This window comes from Crocodylus porosus, unplaced genomic scaffold (assembly GCF_001723895.1).
Source record: "Crocodylus porosus isolate Cpor-Errol unplaced genomic scaffold, CroPor_comp1, whole genome shotgun sequence".
NCBI classification, from domain to species: domain Eukaryota; kingdom Metazoa; phylum Chordata; order Crocodylia; family Crocodylidae; genus Crocodylus; species Crocodylus porosus.
The window spans coordinates 37844502-37864696 of NW_017728915.1; the positions used below are offsets into that span (position 1 = coordinate 37844502).

The 20195-nt window shown below is 48.6% G+C and overlaps 1 protein-coding gene across 1 annotated transcript in view; it reads right to left on the reverse strand.

Annotated features, from left to right (window-relative positions):
* The window catches only part of SLC7A5 (solute carrier family 7 member 5), a 46493-nt gene extending 26304 nt beyond the window's left edge, over positions 1 to 20189 (reverse strand). Inside the window, exons 1-2 of the mRNA XM_019536004.1 lie at positions 19677 to 20189; positions 3605 to 3730 (exon numbers count right to left, since the gene is read on the reverse strand). Of these exons, the coding sequence (XP_019391549.1) occupies positions 3605 to 3730; positions 19677 to 20148 (598 nt within the window). The 5' untranslated portion in view covers positions 20149 to 20189. The remainder of the gene's footprint in view (positions 1 to 3604; positions 3731 to 19676) is intronic.
* Between the last annotated feature and the right edge of the window lie 6 nt (positions 20190 to 20195).

Below are 20195 nucleotides of genomic sequence, written 5' to 3' on the forward strand. Positions count from 1 at the left end.
AAGTTCATCAAGAAGCTGCAGAGTTTGGGGCTGGGCGGTTTTGGGGGTTGTTGTTTTTCCTCTTGGTTCTCAAGGGGCGAAAAGTTCAGCAAAGCCAACAGGGACATGAGAACAGAGGTGGGAGGTATATGTTGCAACAAAGCCTTGAACTATGTTCCTCCAGCACTGTAGGCATTCAGCTGAAAGGAAAAAAATTCTGATAAAGCAAGGAATTCTGCAGAGACAGCAGTGTCTCCCGAAGGTCAGGCAGGAATGAAAAGGAAAAGGGGGGAAAAAGAAGAGAAAAGAAACTGCCCCCCCCTCCATAAATTAGGCAGAACAAAGGCAGGCAAGACCAGCTACAAATGTTATTTATTCCCATTTCACAATAAGTGCCTATATCGCTGCCGAAAAGAACTTTATTTTTTTTACAAAAGCAGAGTTTCCAAATTCTCTTCTGCTTTTTTTTATCTATCCATCCTAAAAATAGCAAAAGCTTATTTAGGCAGGTTCGTTAGCCAAACAAATTTGGGGCCATATGCTTCCCTAGGCACAAATGATTTTCAGTGGAAAGGCTTATTATAGGAGGAAAAAGCAAGGGACATTTCCTCTGTTCTCCCAAACAGAAATCTGGTTAAAAAAGGAAAAAGGTGATTTAAGGGAGAAAATGTTGCGACTGCAGCAGTTGCTATCATGTCTGGGAACAACAATGCCAGCTTGCCCAGCCTCTCCAACCCACATACCTTGACCAAGGCCGAGGCGTATCACCTCTCAGGTGAGAACATATTCAGGGTGCCCCTTTAATCCTTGGCTTTGCTGCAGAAAGTACCAATATAAGGGTGTGATTCTTAGTAGGCATACTAGACACAACCTACGCACACATGAAAACTCAGTCTCTGCCCTTTCACCAATTAGGCAGCTAATTTTTTCATAGGCATTGCAATAGAAACGGGTCCTGGGGAGGGATCTGAAAGACAGGGTCGCTGTTTTATGGACAAGTCCAAAGATTAGGGTGACAGACAAGGGTGGTTACGAACATGGGGGAGAGGAGGGCAGGTGCTGAAACAAATACTTGTCTTCTAGGAGCTGAATTGAGATGTGGCAGGCCAACTAGGTACAGAAAGTACAAGAGTTATTATTTGCAAATCTTTTGGTCACAGCAGACCCTGAAACTTGGAGTGAAAGACCACGTGTCAGTCCTGGAAGATGTCCAGAAAAGAAGAACTCACTTGATTTGCAACTCCCCCCAAAAGTGGGTGTACCGCACACAAGGGCTGGAAATGCAGAGCTGGACCCTTGTGTAACAACACTGTGCCCTGCCACGTGAATTAGAAACCTGGCTCTTTGCTGGGCCTGAGCATGCTACAGACTCCAGCGCTTTGCCCCCAGGAATCACTTCCCTTTGAGCAATGTGGATGGGAAAGCTCTCATCACCCCCTCTCATTCCTCATCCGGTTTCCTTTCAACAGTCAGTAGAGGGCACAGTCCAACTGGTTACAATCACTCGCCGTGTTTACAAACAGCATTTTGGGAACAACAACAAAAAATCTTCCATCTGTGCAGGGGGGTCGGATTAGATGACCCTGAGATCCGTCCAGCCCTGTAATTCTATGAAGATCCACAGGAGCCAGCGTACCAGCTGGGATGCCATTTCTGTCCTGTGTACCTCATGGGAGCTGGCAACGTAAGCTGGCAGAGGACTGTAGCAAACAGCTGAGATAGCTCAGATCCCAGCATAAAGCCCGCAGCTCACATTTGCCATTGCAAGCCACAGCCCACATGCACAGCCAGTGGAGAAGGGGAAAAAATAGAAGGCATCAATTTGTTCGCCTTTCATGAACAAATGTGATTTTCCTGTTGCAAGCAATATGCTCTGCTGTTAAGGAAGTAGTATGCCCCAATTATACAATTTAAGGATATGCCTGTTCTCCCATGAGCAAAACATATATTTGAGCAAGGTTGGTTTCTTTGCAAGCCTTCAGATGGTTTCAGGCATTTCCCTGTAGATGATAAGAAGTTCGGGTGGGAGAGAAGGGACAGAAAGCAACAGTGACCTACAGCAGGGTCTCTTTGCATACAAGCTGAAAACAAAATGGCATTTGCTGCTCATCATTCAGCAAAGTCTGCTCCTAAAACGAGCACTGAACTTCTCACTAGCCCTTGTCTGAACCGCTAGGGTGTCTCTCACACCCCTTCCAATGTCTGCCTTAACTAACAGAAATGCCATTAACTTTTAGATGCGCCCATCTTTGATCGTCACAAGTCTCCCCGAGGCTCTCAAATTTCTTTCCAAATTGCATCCTCCTGAATTCATTACAGGCAGCTCTCCATAGGCTGTGATTGAGTTATCTGACGAGAACTGGCTAAAGAGATCAAGATAAGAAGGTGGATGTCTGCTGCTTTGCAACATTATTTACTTGGCCCTTAGGTTTTGATCAAACACAACAAAGAGCTGAATTCAACTACGACTGACTTCTGTGCTGCTAACACAGGTCCCAGCAATGATTTTAAAGAGGTAAAATATGGAAGCTTGTACATGAAACACACCCGCACGCTTTTATAAAGGGAAATGTCACGCTAACATACAGAGAGACACTACACTCTTGCCATGGGTTTACAACAGGCCTGCAGTGCACCTGTGGCCAAGTGGGACTCCCCGACTAGCCACAATGCTAGATGCCCCACTTGCCTTTGGGCACGCCCCCCTCCCCCACTGACTCGCCTGCCATGCTTTGTTATTGATTAATTGATCAATCTTAATTAGGCGGGAGGCTGCCTATTTACTGCCCCGATGCCAGGGGGCACTATCTGCAGCTCCGTACCCCCCCCACACTGCAGCCCATGCCTTGTGTCAAGCACCCCAAAGGTGCTCCACCACAGCACCCTAATGATTGTTCCCTAATGAAAATGGGGATTTCTTAGAACAATTAATCTCACGGGACTCTAGAAGCGCGTGGAAGGTCACAATTCACCTTTATTGTTAATAAAAGACCCAAAAAAATACATTCTGGAGGTGAACGTCTGTAGGCAGCTGTTATTATAGCCCGAGAGAAGATGGAGGAAGGGACCAGGGTACAGGTGTGTCCCAACACGAGCAAGGCAGTCTCGGAGCCTCTAAGCTTGAGTTTATTTTTAACATCAAGTGTATTTTTAACATCATAAAAACACTAAAACGAAGTTGTCAGGATGTGATGCGCTGTTGAGCTGATCTGGGGCCTGCTATTTCACAATGGATAAACGAGAGAGTCAATCTTTGATCTGTCCTAAGGCAAGATGCAAAAGCAGCTCCCCTATCAGTTATTTAGAAAGAAAATTAATCCACTTGTACTGAAATTTGTGGAAGAGTCAACAGCCTTGCATTATCACTCACAAATCCAGGTATGAAGATACCACAGCTAAGTACATACGCTGGCTTAGCATTGGGTTTTCAAGAAAGCCACCGGCTGTGGCTGCATCATTGAAAACCACCACCTGCCTCAAAGAACAGCGATGTACGTGCATGACTTGTTACATCTATTGGTAGAAAACATGAACACCAAAGCCAGCAAAGGAATAAGTAGCAGAAACCAAGAGAAAACTCCCAAGACCTGCTCCCTCCCTCAACTGCAAAAGGAGACATACTCACCCTTCCCCAGCTGAATGAAGCCAAGGATGATGATCAAGGCAAGCGCCCCCAACTTGGCTGCTGCAAAGGCATCCTGGACACGAGTGGCGGCTTTCACACTGTAACAGTTCACCGCTGTGAGCAGCACTGGAAAACAAGAGACAGGAGACAGAAGTCAGCTTTCATCGCAGAACGGGCAGTGTACCATGGGATGAACCACCGGCTTGTGCTCTTAGTCGACACACACCGATTCCTAAAAAGGAAAAAAATAACCCCTCAAAGCTCACAACCGTGCCCAGCTGCACCTGTTTTACAATTTCCCACTTCCTGTACCACTCACCCAAAAACAGACAACTTTGTGCCATATACCAAATGCCACTCCGAAGGATAGTGTACCACTGATTTCAAGGTCTGGCATATTTTGGCTATCAAGTTATAAGTCATGACCTGTCCAGGTAAGGGGATAAAAGGGGCATGGGTTGCAAGCCTCCCTTGTCCTTGTCTTAGGTTTTGTGGCATGTGGTCTCTGTAGACTGGAAGCTCATGGGGGCAGACACCTACCTGCCTAGGACTAAAAACAAAGACCGCTATTGTTATTATTAAGCATGTGGCTTCAATCCCCGCTAAGCCAATCCAATTACTCTTGTGATTGAACCTAGTTGCATATAATCGCCACGTACATACAGCCCCAAGGCTATTTCTAGCATTGATGACGTATACTGTATTACTAATGGCCCCAAGGCCACACTGTGCTTCTACTCTACACACACGAAAGGACAGTCCCTGCCTTGAATCACTGGCAGTCTCAGTACGCAAGACAAGAAAGTGTGGGAAAGGAAGGAGAAGCAGCCTGCCCCTGAAGAAGGTCATTGGCAGAGCTGGGAAGAGAACCAAGGTCTCCCAAGCCCATGTCCAGTATCTCATACTGCCTCCAGACACAGACACAAAGCAAAAGAAAACTCTCACGATCAAAAAGATGTGTTTACAACAGGATGCAAATCACATAGCTCTTCTCGCCAGGTTGCCTTTCTAGTCTTTTCCTAGAAAGATGCTCAGAGTAGTAGTTAGTAGGACCAGGGTTAATTGTGGGCCGTACACTAAATACAGTCCCTCCTATAGGGCTCTCCTTCCCTTCCTCCCTCACACCGAGCATATCCGCTCTCCCCCATGCACAGGGCGCTTTCGCCAACCTATGAGCTTGGACCCAGCACCATATCTGGCTCTCCCTAGCAGGAAGGTAGCTACCCTGCTCCTCAAAAAACAGCCAATTGCAATATCTGCCTTTATCTGCCACACTGCATCCAGGTTAATTGTCATCCTTTCATCTGCAGACCCTGGTTTATATTTTTAGTTTTTGGAAGGGTGGAAGGGAGGCTCCCCAAATAGGTTACATACAGTCCTACCTGTACCAGCTTCTCCTGCAGCACAATTAGAAAGGAAAAGAAAGGAAGTAGAATACTACCAGAGCAGTGGTGACACTGGTGATCATTCAAGCACAGCATGCCAGCAGCTGTCCCGATCACTGCACTGAACTCACCGGCTTTCCCAGCGGAAAGGATGGGAAGGCAGCACTGCATCAAGCATGCCCCATCAGCTAGCATTAAAGAAAGTTAATGGGGAAAGTGCCTGCATATTGCCAGGAGAACTGACTGCCAGCCCTGGCAGTTGGGAGGGTTATGCTAGCATGCCAGCAAGGCAGATTACCATTATTTTAAAGAGGACTGTCTATTCCTCCCTCCTTTCAATGAAGAGAGGCGGCCGAGTTGGCTGCACAAAATATTGTCCCCAAGGGGCCTTCAGGCAAGGGTGATCTCACACACTGCCCAGCCATATGCAGATCAGCTCTTCTCTTTCTATTCATCCCACTGGTTTTCAGAAGCAGGGATGCTTGGTGTGCCGTAGGGATCCTGCGCTGCCCTTCCCTGCAAGCCAACACGCACGGTGCAGTTTGTAAACCGTGATCGTGTCTTCGCCCACCTTGACTCCAGGTTTCTTACAGTGCTGCCACAACTTTTGGAGTCCCAAGCAGGGATTGGAACCCTGCTACAGGAAGCATCACACAATGAATAAGCCGTCTTGGGCTATGAACAACTCTGCCCCATCGCCCTCCGGAGATGCTTTCTGCAGACACGGGGGCGGCTGCTCCATTGCAGGGGTTGGGTAACAGCATCAAGAGGGGGAGAGAGGAGGAGAGCCCCACAGCTGAGACCTGGAACAGCGTATTCACTCACAGACCTCTCCGGCCTGTTTGTTTGAAGCGATTAAAAAGACAACCTGCCTCCTCTTCAGCCACTGGAAACAGCCAGCCCAGGGCAGCGAGCAGACAGGTCATCTAAGGTTATGTCTGCGCCCACTGGGGCAGGCAGGAGGCTTTTCAGCCTGCATCATGGTGCACGCTATTCAGAGCAGACAATCCTCCATCCCCATGCCCCCCAGCTGGCAGACCCTGAGCCAATGTGTCCTCCAGGCCATGACACAGGATATTTTATATGCCGGCCAGTAATGCATTCGCACTACATAGGGGCTGCCAGCCAAGGGTCTGACTCAGCCTCAAAGACTTCCTGGGGGGTGGGAAGAGGAAAAACCAACACACTGAAATGCAAATCAGTAAAGCAAAGTGTGGAGGTGGGGAGAGAGGGGAGGGTTTTTAAATATTCTCAGCTAGGGTCTGACCCGCCGCATGACAAAGCAATGTGCTGGGTCTGCTTGTATCGCATCCAGGAGGACTACGTTCGGGGAGCGAATCCAGCAGCACACTCCCAGTGCCCCGGCGATCAGCCCTGGCATGTCTGAACGCAACTGTGCCTCTGCCCTGTCGCACCCGGTGGCTGACTCAGGTTTCCGCTACAGCCCAGGTTCGGCACCTCGCACAGAACAGGCGCGGATCTGACATCAGGGCTCAGCCTCGCTCTTACTGCTCCAGCGAACAGTGAGGGTGATGGGATTTCCTGGTGACTCACACCGCCGCCACGCAAGGGACAACTGCATCATTCATTCATAGGGCGCTGAGGCTCCCTTATAGTCACCGGATGGTCAGGACACGGGGCAGACCGCACCGGTTTACCCTCCTAACGCCGCACACGTAAGGGCTGCAACAGGAGCTTGAAGGCTGAACCGAATTAGTGCGAAACAAAGGACAGGCCAGACACTGAATCGGGAACAGACTCCCCAAAGAGGGGGTGCAGTCCCCAATCTTGGAAGTCTTTAAGAGGAGCCTGGACAGACGCCTTGCTAATCTCAGCAGCGTCCCTGCCCAGAGTAGGGGGTTGGACACGATGATTTTTCAAGGTCCCTTCCAGCCCTTTATTTCTACAATCCTATGCATACGACTGCATGATAACGGATAGATTTCCCCCCCTCCCTTAAAAGGTCTAGCTTCTGGAGTCATGTGAGTGAGCAGGAATATTCCTGCTCAAAGGAAAACACCCCAATCTGCCAGCCCTCAGGGTGGTAGAGGAACGCCTGAAAGATGTGACCCCATTTGGGGGAAATGACCACAAACCGGAAGGCAAATAAAAAGGACCCCAAAAATGAGGTTTTTACTTGGTTTGCTTTCGCTTTCTGTTTTTTAACATCCAATTCTCAGGCCAAGCCAGTGGTTCTGTGGGGTCTGGTTGGAGACCATGAACCGTCTCGCTTGAATTGGCGGTGCGCATCATGTCAGGACTCCTTGAACCCCTTTTGTGGGCAGATGTGCAACACAGGCTGGAGTGGTGGCACCCTGTCTTTCTGGGCTCAGCTCCCCACCTCGTGCAACTGAACTTCCATGGGGGAGGAGGGAACTACTCTGGTTGACCTGCTGCAACTTCCAGGAGACAGCAAACAGTCAGGACCAGTGCATGCTGTACTGAGCTGAAAAGCCTTCCTTTTCCACAACTTTGAACCATTATCACAGCTGTTTTCCTGCAGACTGTCCCTGGAAGACATAATGCACTGCTGCACCTCCTGAGAAAGGTCTGACCTTGAGCCCCTTTGGCAGGAAGAGAAGCAGGCAGCGCTATCAAAGCTCAGCAGGATTATGGTGGAGAGATAGCTACCCTATCGCCCTGCTGCAACCGATTGCAACGCATCTGCCTTAGAGGGTTTTCTTAGAAGGGGCACTGTCATGTTAGCTCTTTTATAAAGTGCTCCTGTCTTAAGTTAAGCCTACAGGGAAGGGGCAGGGGACATCCTGAACTCACAGTATATTGGGCATTAACAGAGTAAAAACTCAGACCTGTGGCCTGCACGCAGGGCTGAGACCTCCTACATTCAACCACTGGCTCGCAATATGCTAGGGTCTGATGCAAGCCCCAACTTCTGTGCCTCAGTTTCCCCAGCTGTAAAACAGGAACATCACCACACAGCTGTCACAGAAAGTAATGCCCGCAGAGTGCTTTCAACGTCAGAGGCGCTATGCAACCTGCTAAGTAAATGTTATTATCTCTGCGACCAGAGACACAAACACATAATAGACACTCAGATAAAACAGCATCTGTTCATTTTTATGAGTCCTGAGGACACATTTCAGGGGCGTTCGACTCCTTAGGTTGTCACGCTTGTAACAGGATGGGATTCTTTGATGCCTAAAGGTTTATTCCTTTGATTTGAGAAGCTATCCATTTGGCAACAGGCTTAGAGGAATAGTCATTTACCAAGGGAAACTCTTCCCTTCCATCTCCGTTCCACATGCATTAAGCTAATCGCTTTATGGGAACAAAAGAGGGGTGGGTGCCTGCCTTTCCAGCGGAGGGGAGCTCTGGCTGGCCACCCCAGCACCATGCACTGGCTCAAAGCAGATTTAGTCATCCCAAGAATAAGAACTTGAGCTCAAGCTGAATTTACACAGCACTCTCTCCCCGACGGCTTTACATAATCAGGATAATGGGAGCCACAAAGCCGCTGGGAGGACAAGTGGAAGGGAAGAGGCAGCAAGCCAGCTTGAAAATAGGGTGATTTTTCTTTTCAAGATATTAGAAGAGCCTGCTTACAAGTCTCCACGCACCACAGCAGACCTTAATACAACTACTCTAGGGGTCGCTTGAATTGGGTGAGGGGGAAGTTTACAGCTTTTGAGGCTGGTAGGTTTTGCAAGCACATTCAAGCAAAAGGACCACGGACACTACAGCAGTGGTCCCCAACCGCCACAGGCCCATGGGGAGCAATCCCATGATATGGGAAGCCCTGTACTTTGCTCTCCCCAGCCACTTCAGTTCTCCGCTGCCCCACAGGACAGTCCTCAAGTTCAGTTTGAAATGTTTTTAATTGCCTGCAAGCTAGAACCACTGCACGAAGGGCAACAGCTGTCAAGAAGAGAAAGGCTGGCCTAGCGATGATGGTACTGAACTAAGATGCAGCCAGTTCTGCCACAGTTTCCCTGCAGGATCTTGGGCACATCATTTAATGTGCACCTCATCTGAAAGTGGAGCTCATGTCCTACTGCCCATGGTGGGTGGAGAACACACCTCACGCTGCATGCTATAGCACTCTGAATTACCCAGCCTCCAAACCAAATACAAAGGTCAAGTCCTTTGGTTTTTTTAATTCAGTTAGCAGGATCATCATCTTGTGCCCTCTTTATCACGCGCGCACTGTAAAGAAATCCCTTCCCAATGGGCCGGAGGACTCCTGCAATTGCCAAAGAGCAGAGGACTGTGAAGACAGCCCACATGTAACAAAAGCTCTGGTGTCTGGAGAGCAGAGAGTCTGGTGGATCCGCCCGGGTTCTGCCCAAAGCAAACACTGCATGAAAGGAAGGAAGGGAAGTGAGGGTAATTGCATCATGCATGCCATGCCTGGCCCTTCCCCTTCACAGGGAGACGCTGCACAAGACATCTGGAAAGCAGAGTCACACTCAGGGAAGTCATAGCCGTTCACTGAGATTTACTGGTTTTGGGCCTGGAGGAACAGCACCCTCAAGGTGACTCTGAATACGAGTTAACCACACGCTACCTTTGGCTGACTCTCACTCACAGAAAAGGGGAAGGATTCTGCTTCCCTGCCCTGCAATCAAGCACAGCCGGTAAAGTGGAGCTTGCAAATGGCAGGAATAAGATCCTTTGCTCACTATTCACATTAGAGACTCTGAGCCCCTTATAAACATGAAGGAATGAACGTCAAGATGCTGCAAGGATGCGAAATGGGTATAAAAATGGCATGCTGCATGAGTGGTAATACCACTCGTTCACATACCACTCGCTGCATGACTTGGAGGCCTGGGTTTGCAGTGCTTATTGCAATGCTCCTTTGTGCTCACAGAGCTCTCCGAATCGTTGCATGGCTGTGAAGATGTAATGAAGCTAAATAATACCAGCTAAAGAAGAATCTTCATTCCAGAGCTATAAAAAAAATGAGCAGGCTGCAGTGCTGTGCTGGGAGGTGGACACATGGTATGGAAGAAAGGGAGTTCACACCCTTTTACAACCTCAGCTGAAGTAAGGACAACCCAAAAAAGTTGGTGCTATGTATCTATCTACTTTGGTTAGTCTATAAGGTGCAAATCTACCCTGCTTTCTATTGAGAAAGGAAGCGCCAAGTTCAGGACCACAGAGGTTACAGCCTTCCTAAAGTGGGGCGATGCTCCCGTGCACCACGGAGAGGCACGGTGCAGGCTCGCATTTGAAGCAGGTGCCCAGTGCTGCCAACTGGAAAGCACTGGGCAATGAGTTTCGACATGCCTACACTGAGCAGCTGTCTACATTACCCTACACAGGAAAGCTGTCACTTTTCCTGCTCGCAAGTACTCCCAGAACAGCAGCCAGCTCTTTTTAAACAGTAGGGCACTGTGTCGCCTTCTCTTCCCATTACCCAAGTGGTGGTGAGGCCTGAGTGGTTTTGCTGGGAAGGTGGATACAACCAGGCTTCAACACCTGTAGCAGACACAAGACAAGCTGAACTCATTGGAGGCAGGAAATATAAGGTGAAGGTAACAACAGCATTCGGCACAAGAAGGGACCAGAGGGATGTCCCACTGCCAGCATGTGGCCCCTGAACCCCAAATGGCCCACAGGCCCCGGAGATCGCCTCCCCGACTTCCAGGAGGGGCAGGGGCTGGGGGCGGGCTAGCTCAGCTTGCAAGACACCTCCCACGCAACTGTGTCCATGGGCCGCATGCAAATGACTCGTGGGTTAGCTTATACGACAGGGTTTGCAACATCACAATCAGCACCGTGTCAAGAAAACAATGATTAGATTTGCAGTGAGACGCACTGAGTGAGTAAGGAAGGGAGAACAGCCTTAAAACAGTAGAAATAGAAAAGCACTCCTAAGTTCGGATTAAACCTAGACATATGCTGTGATGGTTGAAACCAAACCACGGTGGCGGTGTGTAGCAGAAAAACAGGAAGCCAAACTGACTCTGAGAAAACACGAAATCGGGCCGCTCCATTTTCACCAGGTAAAGCACAGGGAGTGAGAACAGACGGTCTAAACACAGACAAGCAGTGCTTTGCATCCAGCATGTGAAGAGGTCTTTAACAGGTGCTTATTATCTTGCCTGTGAATCAGGCTTTAAAAAGAAACTTCCCACATCACCAAGGCAAATACAAGAAAACTAATGGAACCGGCAAAACAAGTAGCTTTGTGTATTAATATCTTTAAGGCTGTCCCAAAGCAAAGGGACTCGGGCAGGCTGTTGACAACACAGCCAGAGGCATCAGGGCAGGAAGGTTAACGCATTCCTACAGGTGCCTTATTTATGAGTTAGGGAGAAGCAGCCCCATGTTTGTCTTAGCACCATGTTTGCTGGCTTCAGCCAGTGTGTGCGCTGGGCTTTCTAATATGCAGTGGTGGGAAAAGCATGCAAAAAAGGAGCATAAGAACAGGGGATGAGCAGGAAACATGCTCATGATGGCAACGACCCCTCTGAGAAACAGCAGGAGAAGAAAAAAGCTAGCACTGGAAAGAGGTTGCACCTTCCTGGTTAAATATCAGAGAGAAGAAGCAGGCCATAAGACTGAGAACAGGACTTCTAACAGCAAGCCGGTTTCCAACCCCAGTGTTGTTAGCACTGGCTCATGTTCCCCATGGACCTGCTGAGGATTTCATCATCTGTAGCTTCTCCGAATTTGCAATTCTCTGAAAGTAAATTGACAAGTAATTATTTCGGGCATCTTCCCAGAGCCAGCAGAGTGAGACAAACAGCCCAACACCACCACTGTGAAAAATTCAAATGCACAACAGGGCTCTCAAGTGTAATAAAGGACAACTTGCAGGACCGCCGTGTTTATCACTGCACAATTGCTATGGCATCTCGAGCAATGTGGTATCACGGGACCACAGCATTCGAGCCAACCTGTCCACATCAGAGTCAGAGCTACCTGCAGATACAAGCTAAGAGAGTCACTATTCTGGCTTACAGGGAAAAAAAATTATACTTTTAGTTGCAAAGCCCTTAGGCTTGGCCCTGCAGGGAAGTCTCATGACTGGTTGCTAAGAAATGCAGAAAGGCATGGAAATTGGTTATCCTTAAAATAAAAAAGGTTTATTAAAGGGGGGGGGGGGGAGCAGAGCTGATTTTGTTCATTAAACAGTCCACCCAACAAAATGCCACCTTTTCAGTGACAGATAACTCAGAAGCTTAAGAGTATTTACCTGTGCAAAGCGACATATATGCACCAAGGTAAGAACTCTCATGGGACCAACTGCATAACAGTAACTTTTCTAATAGGTGAACAACTATTAGATTTGCCAAGAGGCTTCTCCAGCACACAGTGAATTTACCCCTACTCTGAACTACCTGCACGTTGAACTGGAGAACCTCAAGTGCAGGTAAATGAAAAAACCGGCAGTGGGTTTTCTACATAAGGACACAGGCAGAAAAGGTTCTTTGGGTGAATGTGATATCATTTATTAGACTAACTTAAATAGTTGGGAAAAATATTTTTTAGCAAGCTTTCGGGTTTAAAAACCCTTCATCAGGCGGAGGAAGCTGCTGCAGTTGGTGTGCGCTCTTCCTGGATGGAAGCAGAGACCGCAGAGACTTTTTCAGTCTGATGAAGGGCTTTTAAACTGGAAAGCTTGCTAAAAATTTTTTTCCAACTATCTAAGTTGGTCTAATAAAAGATATCAGATTCACCCAGAGAACCTTGTCTACCTATGTCCTTAGACGAACACAGCGACAACCTCCACCCCTGCTACATAAGAAGAGGAATTCAGCCAGAGCGTTGCATGCAATTGCAGCACCTCCAGCTGAAGGCTTCTCCTGGTGTTACCCTCAGGTCTAGAAACACCAGGTTGATTTTTAGTGAGGAGACTTTGCCTTCTCCAGTTTGGCTGTCCTCCACGCAGCCGACGATTCCCCACATTCAGCAGAAACCCTTGGGGAGGTGGCTGCACTGCAGCATCCAGCGACGAGTTCAGGATTGCAAACTCCTGACACCTTCCAAGCAGGTTTTAATCCAGATCCCATTACCAGGGCTGCCTTGTAGATAGCCAGGAATCAGCCCAGCACACCAGCTGGCAACACACCGCTTTCTGACCCGTTGTGCCGGGTCTGTCGGCTGCGCTGGACACTTGGACCTTGAGACGCTTGGAACATCTGAAATCCCTAGTTAAAAATGAAATAAAAGCCTGAAAGGGATTGTAGCCAGTTTCTCTGAAAGTACCTTTCTATTTATGAGTGCTTCGAAATGATTAACCCTGAAGGTAAAAATACACAGTGTTCACGTGGAATCAGATTGAATGGGGTGTTTTTGTAGAAGCCAAGACACAGGTGCCAAGAAGTGGAGTAACTCAGTGCTGTGCTACCAGGGTCCATAATACCCTTCTCTTACCCCTGCCCCCCACCCTCCTGCCTGAGCTCAGCTGATGTCAGTAGCTATTTCCATTAATACTACTCTCTCTAATTAAATAAGGATTTAAAAATGTAATCTAAGTCTTGCAACCTTAGCTATGTAGCCACGGCTCCAGCAGAGGCCCTTTCCTCCCAGCCTGATCAAGCAAGTGCACATTTCAGGGTGCAGCTTAGTTATTTAATCCACCTTTCTGAAAATCTTCAAAGCTTCACATCATCCTTGTCTGGACAGATTAATTCTGAATGTCGACTCTGCAGAATAAACCCGCCTAAAACAGACAAGTGGAAGACTTACTTTGTGCCTGTTTGCCGGCAGAGAGCACTCAGCGGGCACGTCTATATGAGATGCCGACTGCACAGTAGAGCTGCTTAAAAGACATTCACTGGCGTGACTGCGCAGTAACATAAAAGCAGAGCTCATCAGGGAAAGACACGCTTATATGTGACAAACACTGTTTTTCAGCTGAAACCTTGCCATGTGTTTCATTGAACGTTTAATTTTCTGTGTCTTACAGGCTGTGGCTGCAAATCCACGAGATGCTCAAACCACATGTTCAGATGTTTTTGCACAATCAGGGTTGCTGGTGTGATTTAGCTGCTTAAAAATAACACAATACTTATGAAGAGGATGATTAATTAAGCGCCTACTCCCCAGGACACACAGCGGTGCATACAGTTTGACTCAAGTGTTGATGGCTACAGGCTCTTCAGCTATTGGACTCTACAGAAAAGGGATAGATGAAAAGCCAATTGATCACTGAACTTGCAGGGCTGCATTTGCACGAGGGATGCCTACCATATTTGTAAGGGGAAGGAAAGTAATTTGCAAAATCTCCAAGAATGTTAACGTGCGACAGTTTTGGCAGCAGCAATAGCTGGGATATTAGTGGCAGATTAGCATACGTAATTAATGAGTGCCAAAACAGTTTAAAAGCTCAGAAAACAGTCACTGGTTTGACACAAAGTCCAGAAAAAAAATCTATCCAGACCCAATGAGGAGGATTTTTCATTTGCTGCTGAGCAGCGCAGTTTAATTTCAAACATATTGTGGAAAATGATTTGAGTGGCAGTTAAAGATTATCATACAGTAACCAAGTAGAGAATTTGAAATGGGCCATAAATTGGGAATGCAACTGGGTAGAGAATACAAGGGTGTCAGGATGTATGTGGCGAGGAAGCATTTAGGCCTAGTGTGATTCCAGGAGTACAAGGCAGATTTGGACTGGCACCTCCTTGCCTCTCAGAGCACCTCTACCTAGCATATTCTTTGGTACTTCCAGGGGAATTGTGCCACTTTTATCTATTGACCTCTATGCATGTGAGAGGCATGCAGACATCAAGTGACAGTAACACTCAGGGGTGTAGATGACTTTTGGGAATCCCGCATCTGCATTTCTGTGCTCTCAGAAAAGCTCTCTTCGAATTGGAGAGAGTCCAGTGAAGACCAATGCATATGACTGGCACACATGACTGGTGAGGAGGAGCTGTAGGAACTGGGCTGATTTAATCTGCAAAAGACAAGATCGAGGGGGATTGAATAGCAGCCTTCAACTCCCTGCGGGGGGGTTGTAAAGAGGATGGAGCTGGACTGTTTTTGGTGGCAGCAGATGACAGGACAAGAAGCAATGGGCTCAAGCTGCAGCAAGGGAAGTTGAAGTTGGATAATAGCAAAAACTCTTCTCCCAGGGAGGGTAGTAAAGCACTGGAATGGGTTACCCAGAGAGGTGGTGGACTCGCCATCCTTGGAGGTTTTGCAGACCCAGGTAGACAAAGCCTTGGCTGGGATGATGCAGTTGGGGCTGGTCCTGCTTGGAGCAGGGGGCTGGACTGGATGTGACCTCCTGAGAGTCCTCATTTTCTATGATTCACGTTGTTTATTATGCTGAGCTCCTGTGATTTTTTGGAATGAAGGTTTCTGAGAGATGTACAAATTCAGCTGAAGATGTTTAATGTACACAACAGCAAACTGGACTGAATAGAGCTTTTCATTAAAAAAGAATATGACACAGTGGTATGAGACATAACAGGTACAGTGGCAATTGCCTAAAAGAAAACTGCACTGATCATAACCTTTACAACAGCATGTATCTGAGGTCATCTGTTGCCCAGGACAACTGCTGTTCTCAGAAAGAAAAGAAAATGGAAGGTTTATATTGCTATATAGATTGCTATATTTATAAAATTGCTAGATTGCTATATTTTTAAAATAAATGGATATGCCAGGATTAACAAATGGAAGGTATTTGAAACAAGAAATATTCAAATATCATAAAAACTGTGTATATATCGAAAAAAAACCTGCTTAGAAACCAACAGAAACTGGAGGAACGTGGAAAAAGCCTTGATGGCCATGTCGAGACTGGAGTGCAAAATTACATCTCGCCACGGAGGCAAAAGATGTCTTCTTGAGAACAGTACCCCCTTTCCCACCCTCAAAAAAGGGGGAATGGCAGCAACCTGATGAAAAGCCCACCAAAGTCTAAGATACTTATATAGTGCCAGCCGTCTATGCGTGTGTAGCTGGAAAACAGAGTGCTGAACCTGTCACAAGACAACTACTACAGTGTGCTAGTAGTGGGGGTTGGAATAATTGATAGGAAAACTATAAAAGCCACTCTGAATCATGGAGTCCCTATAGATGTAATTTCACTCTTTGGGAATAACCACTTCAAACCACACGCAAGCTGAATCCCTGACTTCCCATTTCACGTGACAGGACGTGTGACGATACTTAAATAAAAGGAGAGATCAGAACTGACCATGTGCAAGATGCACTGTTGTGGGTCTGGTAATCACACAAGTAGCTCATCCTTCTGGTCACCAGCCCAGCCCTGCTTATTTGTAAGACTTCATATCAAGGTGTTTGGGTGAAAAAAAAGTTTCAGCCAATGGGTTTTTGGGGAGCTAATCCCGCTGATGATTATTTGTGTGTGATTTGTCACAGAATTCAGCATGTTTCTTCCCCTACATTGGATAACTAAAACTTTTCAGAACAGAGGAATCCGAATGATGATCAATGAGCAATGGGTAATGAAACTCCTGGATAAAAACCTGCTAAAATTTACTCAACTTTCAGAAGTGACACTCAAAAACCTAACATTTCCTTGAATCCTCATAAGTAACAAACTGTCCTGCATAAATCAGACTTGTCTCTTAATCATAAAGCATGCTCATAAGTCCTTTTTTCAAACAAATGTAGCATTTTCCATGTACAGAATCTACTTATGAAGGGGGCTCTCTTAAATTTGAAGCCGTCTTGGATTTGGGCAACTACAGGAGCAAGTCTAGCAACCTGGTTTTTTATTCAACTCCCCGACTCCAGTAATGTTCTGGCAGGGATAAGCCTTGCAGTTCAAAACCAACACAACAAGGTCCTCCTTGTTACTGGAGCATGAATATAAAAGGTCACAGTCTGCTGATACACAAACGTGATGAAGAATGAGTCCAGGCTAGGTGAAAGGAGTGAATAAGCTGGACTGTTACAGCCAGGACAAGGGGATGGAGGATCCCAGAGCGTCCTTGGCTTTAGAACATGTGGCAATATCTGTGTCTGAGGTGCAAATTTCTCAAGTCCTCCAGGCCTTGAAAAACCTTACTGCAACACCGAGCTGTGAGCACTCCCACAGTGATGGACAGTTTTGAACAACCATTTAACAAATCTGACTGCTAGCAAGTCACGCTATAGCTTCCACTTGCTCAGTCCTCATGTTTTACTGCTGTTTCACATGGAGGTCCTGGCTCCCTGGGAACAATCGAGTGGTTTCCAAAAAAAAAACTGTTTTTTTTAAATCCAAGTTCTGGCAATTAGGGAAGAAACATTTGTTTGTAGCTGCATTGCCTGACAAAATCTTTTAAACTAAATTAAAAGGAGAGTAACGCAAGAATGTAACCAAAAGCATACGCAGAAGGGTAGCCTAAGGGAAAAGGGATTAGTTTAAAGAAGAACCACATGGAAATGACGCCAATCCTGAGAACCAGCAAGGGTGGAATGAACTCTGCTCCAGGAAAACCACTTTTACTTGCGAGCAGACAAAGCGTAGAGACGCTAAAATCACTCAGCAGAGAAAGCCACAGAGGACCAAGAGCCAGGATGCCCTATGGGGTAATCCCATCTCTGACTGACCAGCTCATGGCCCTGGGCTAGGAACTTTACTCCCTGCATCTGCTTCCCAGTCTTGTCAAATGGGAAGTTAAGTTATCCCAGCCATCAGGATGCTGGAAAGCACACTGAAGACAAGCATCATGTGGTAAATTCCTAGCACGGTTACATTCGAAGTCTGCACCATGGAGCATGGTACCAGGACAGCTAAGACTGCTCCCTATAAGATGTAGAGGACCTTGCTCTGCTCTGCATTCACACCAAGTCAGGACCTTGCCCTGGATTCACACCTCTGCTGACCCAGCACTTAACAGTCCTGTGAGCTGGGGAGTCAAAGCAGCTGAATCTGATGCTGGCTACATCATACCTTTCCTTGGCACCGACTCTCTCACCTGGCCTGCTTGACCCATGCTAGCCTAATTCACCACGTGCACTTCGGCAGCCCTTTCACCTTGTTGCCCTGCAATGCAAGACTTCAATGTAAAGTCATTAAAAATGCAGCATCTATGTTACTGCAATGCTTTTTGTTCCTTCACACACATGCACAGGCGCTGCTGCTTGCAGAATAAAGTCTCACTGTGTATCGACAACACCACCACCGATACAAGAGGAGGTTGTCCCTGCTTTGCAGTGCAGGTTCAGCAGCACTGCTTCCTAACTGAACCTTAGTGCTTTCTGTAAGGGGACACTCTTCCCTACAGCTCGTCATGAATTAAAAATTTGGCTGACTTGAAAGGGGGGGGGGGGAGCGGGGGTGCCCTGGCTTCCATTTCCCCCAACACACCTAACAGTGTGGCTGTGAAATGAGACATTTCAGGCCTGACACTGTAGCAAACACACAAACCTGACTTGCACAATCTGCAGCGTGGTTGGTATTTCCAGCCACGCCAGAGTTGCATCAGCAAACCTCTCCGAGCGCCTGTGCAGGTCTAGGGCAGTTGGCACGTGGGTGAGTCAAGGGAATGCCCCCTCCCACCACTGCAGCTCTGAGGCTCTCAATCCACCCAGAGAGGGGGAATCTCATACGAAAATGGTCTGTTTAGAGACTGCACCGAAAAAAATAAAAATAAAAGAAAGCAGGTTACCCAGGTGTAGCATCTCCTCTGCCAGGTCTTTAAAGACCCCCCTCTCCAAACTACACCCACAGGGAGGGGCTGCGTTCGCATTAGGAGAGGACTGACAGTAAGTGGGCTGGAGGGTTATGCTCAGAGATGGCAGGGGAAGAAAGGCACAACACGAGCCCGACATGTGGGAGATGGGGGGACCTTTAATGGGGCAAAGGGGCTAGATTTTGACAGGTCTGAAAACCTCAGAACAGGGGCAAAGGATTTGGAAGGGCGCTCCCTGCGCTGCAAAGGGTCTCACGGGGTCATTCACACCCCCGAGCCACACAGCACCCGCAGAAATAAAGAACTGCTGGAGGGGGGAAGAGAGTGTCCCCCACCCCCAGGACTGCAGCCTTTTGCATGCGTCTGGGCAGACTACAAGGCGAGGGAGGAGGAGGGAGGTTTTTGTCAGCGCTCTTTCAGGAGTGGTGCTGAAACCCGTTTGCTCTTGGCTGCCGTTGCCAAGTTCAGCACCAGATAACTTCCCTAGCATGGGTCCCTGAGGCTAATTCCACACGTGGCTTCCCCCTTTCGGGGGCATCCAAGCTCCTTGGCACCACGGCTGGGTTGAACTCTCCCACAAGCCTGGATTCGAGTCTCTTGCAAAGGTGCAGTCCTCGGACTGCAGCTCCCCGAGCTCCAACAGCCTCTTCTATGCATCCCCTGGGGCTTGTAAACTGAAAACACGCCCTGCTCCTCCCCGCCCACCCCCTGCCTGGCATCTCTTTCCTGCAGATACATTATGCCACGTGTGCCCACTTGCTCCGTGTCATCTGTCTGACCCAGAGCGCGTTCGGCACGTGGTGCCTAGGATCGCAGGGGTCCATTTGGTGGGTACAGAGAGAGGCAGGGCTGTGTCACCGTTTGATGACACAACACAAGATGTCAGCGGCTCTGAGCAGGCCACGTGCTGCAAGTTGCCTTCTAAGAGGGGTGCTGCTCGAAAACAGGGAAATTGCCTTAAAATAGAGAAGCTGCTTCTCGAATAGGGACGTCACCTTAAAACAGGGATGCTGCTTGAACACGGGGAAGTCGCCTTAAGCTAGGGGTGGTGTTTGCCCGCAGGGCAGGGGGCTGGGGCTGGGCCGGGGAGGGCGGCGCGGTGCGGATACTCACAGACACAGAGGCAGGCCACCAGCTTGGCGGCCCCGTCGGGCACGGGGCAGGTGGGGAAGAGCGGCTTGAGCAGGTAGGTGGCGAAGACCAGGGCCACGATGTACTGCGAGGAGGGCCGGATGATGAGCAGCTCGATCCAGAGCTTGAGGAAGGCGGGCAGCGAGCCGTAGACCTCCAGCATGTAGGCGTAGTCGCCGCCGGACTTGGTGATGGTGGTGCCCAGCTCGGCGTAGCACAGCGCGCCCACGATGGAGAAGGCGCCGCACACCGCCCACACCACGAGCGCCAGCCCGGGCGAGCCGGCCTCCTTCAGCACGCCCGTGGGGCTCACGAAGATGCCCGAGCCGATGATGGTGCCGATGATGATGGCCACGCCGTTGAGCAGCGTGATGGAGCGCTGCAGGGCCACCCCCTCCTGCCCGGCTCCCCCGGGCCCGGCCACGCCGTTCTCCTGCCCCGCCGGCTGCAGCATCTTCTCCAGCGCCTCGGCGGGCGCCGGCCCGGCGGCAGAGCCGCGCT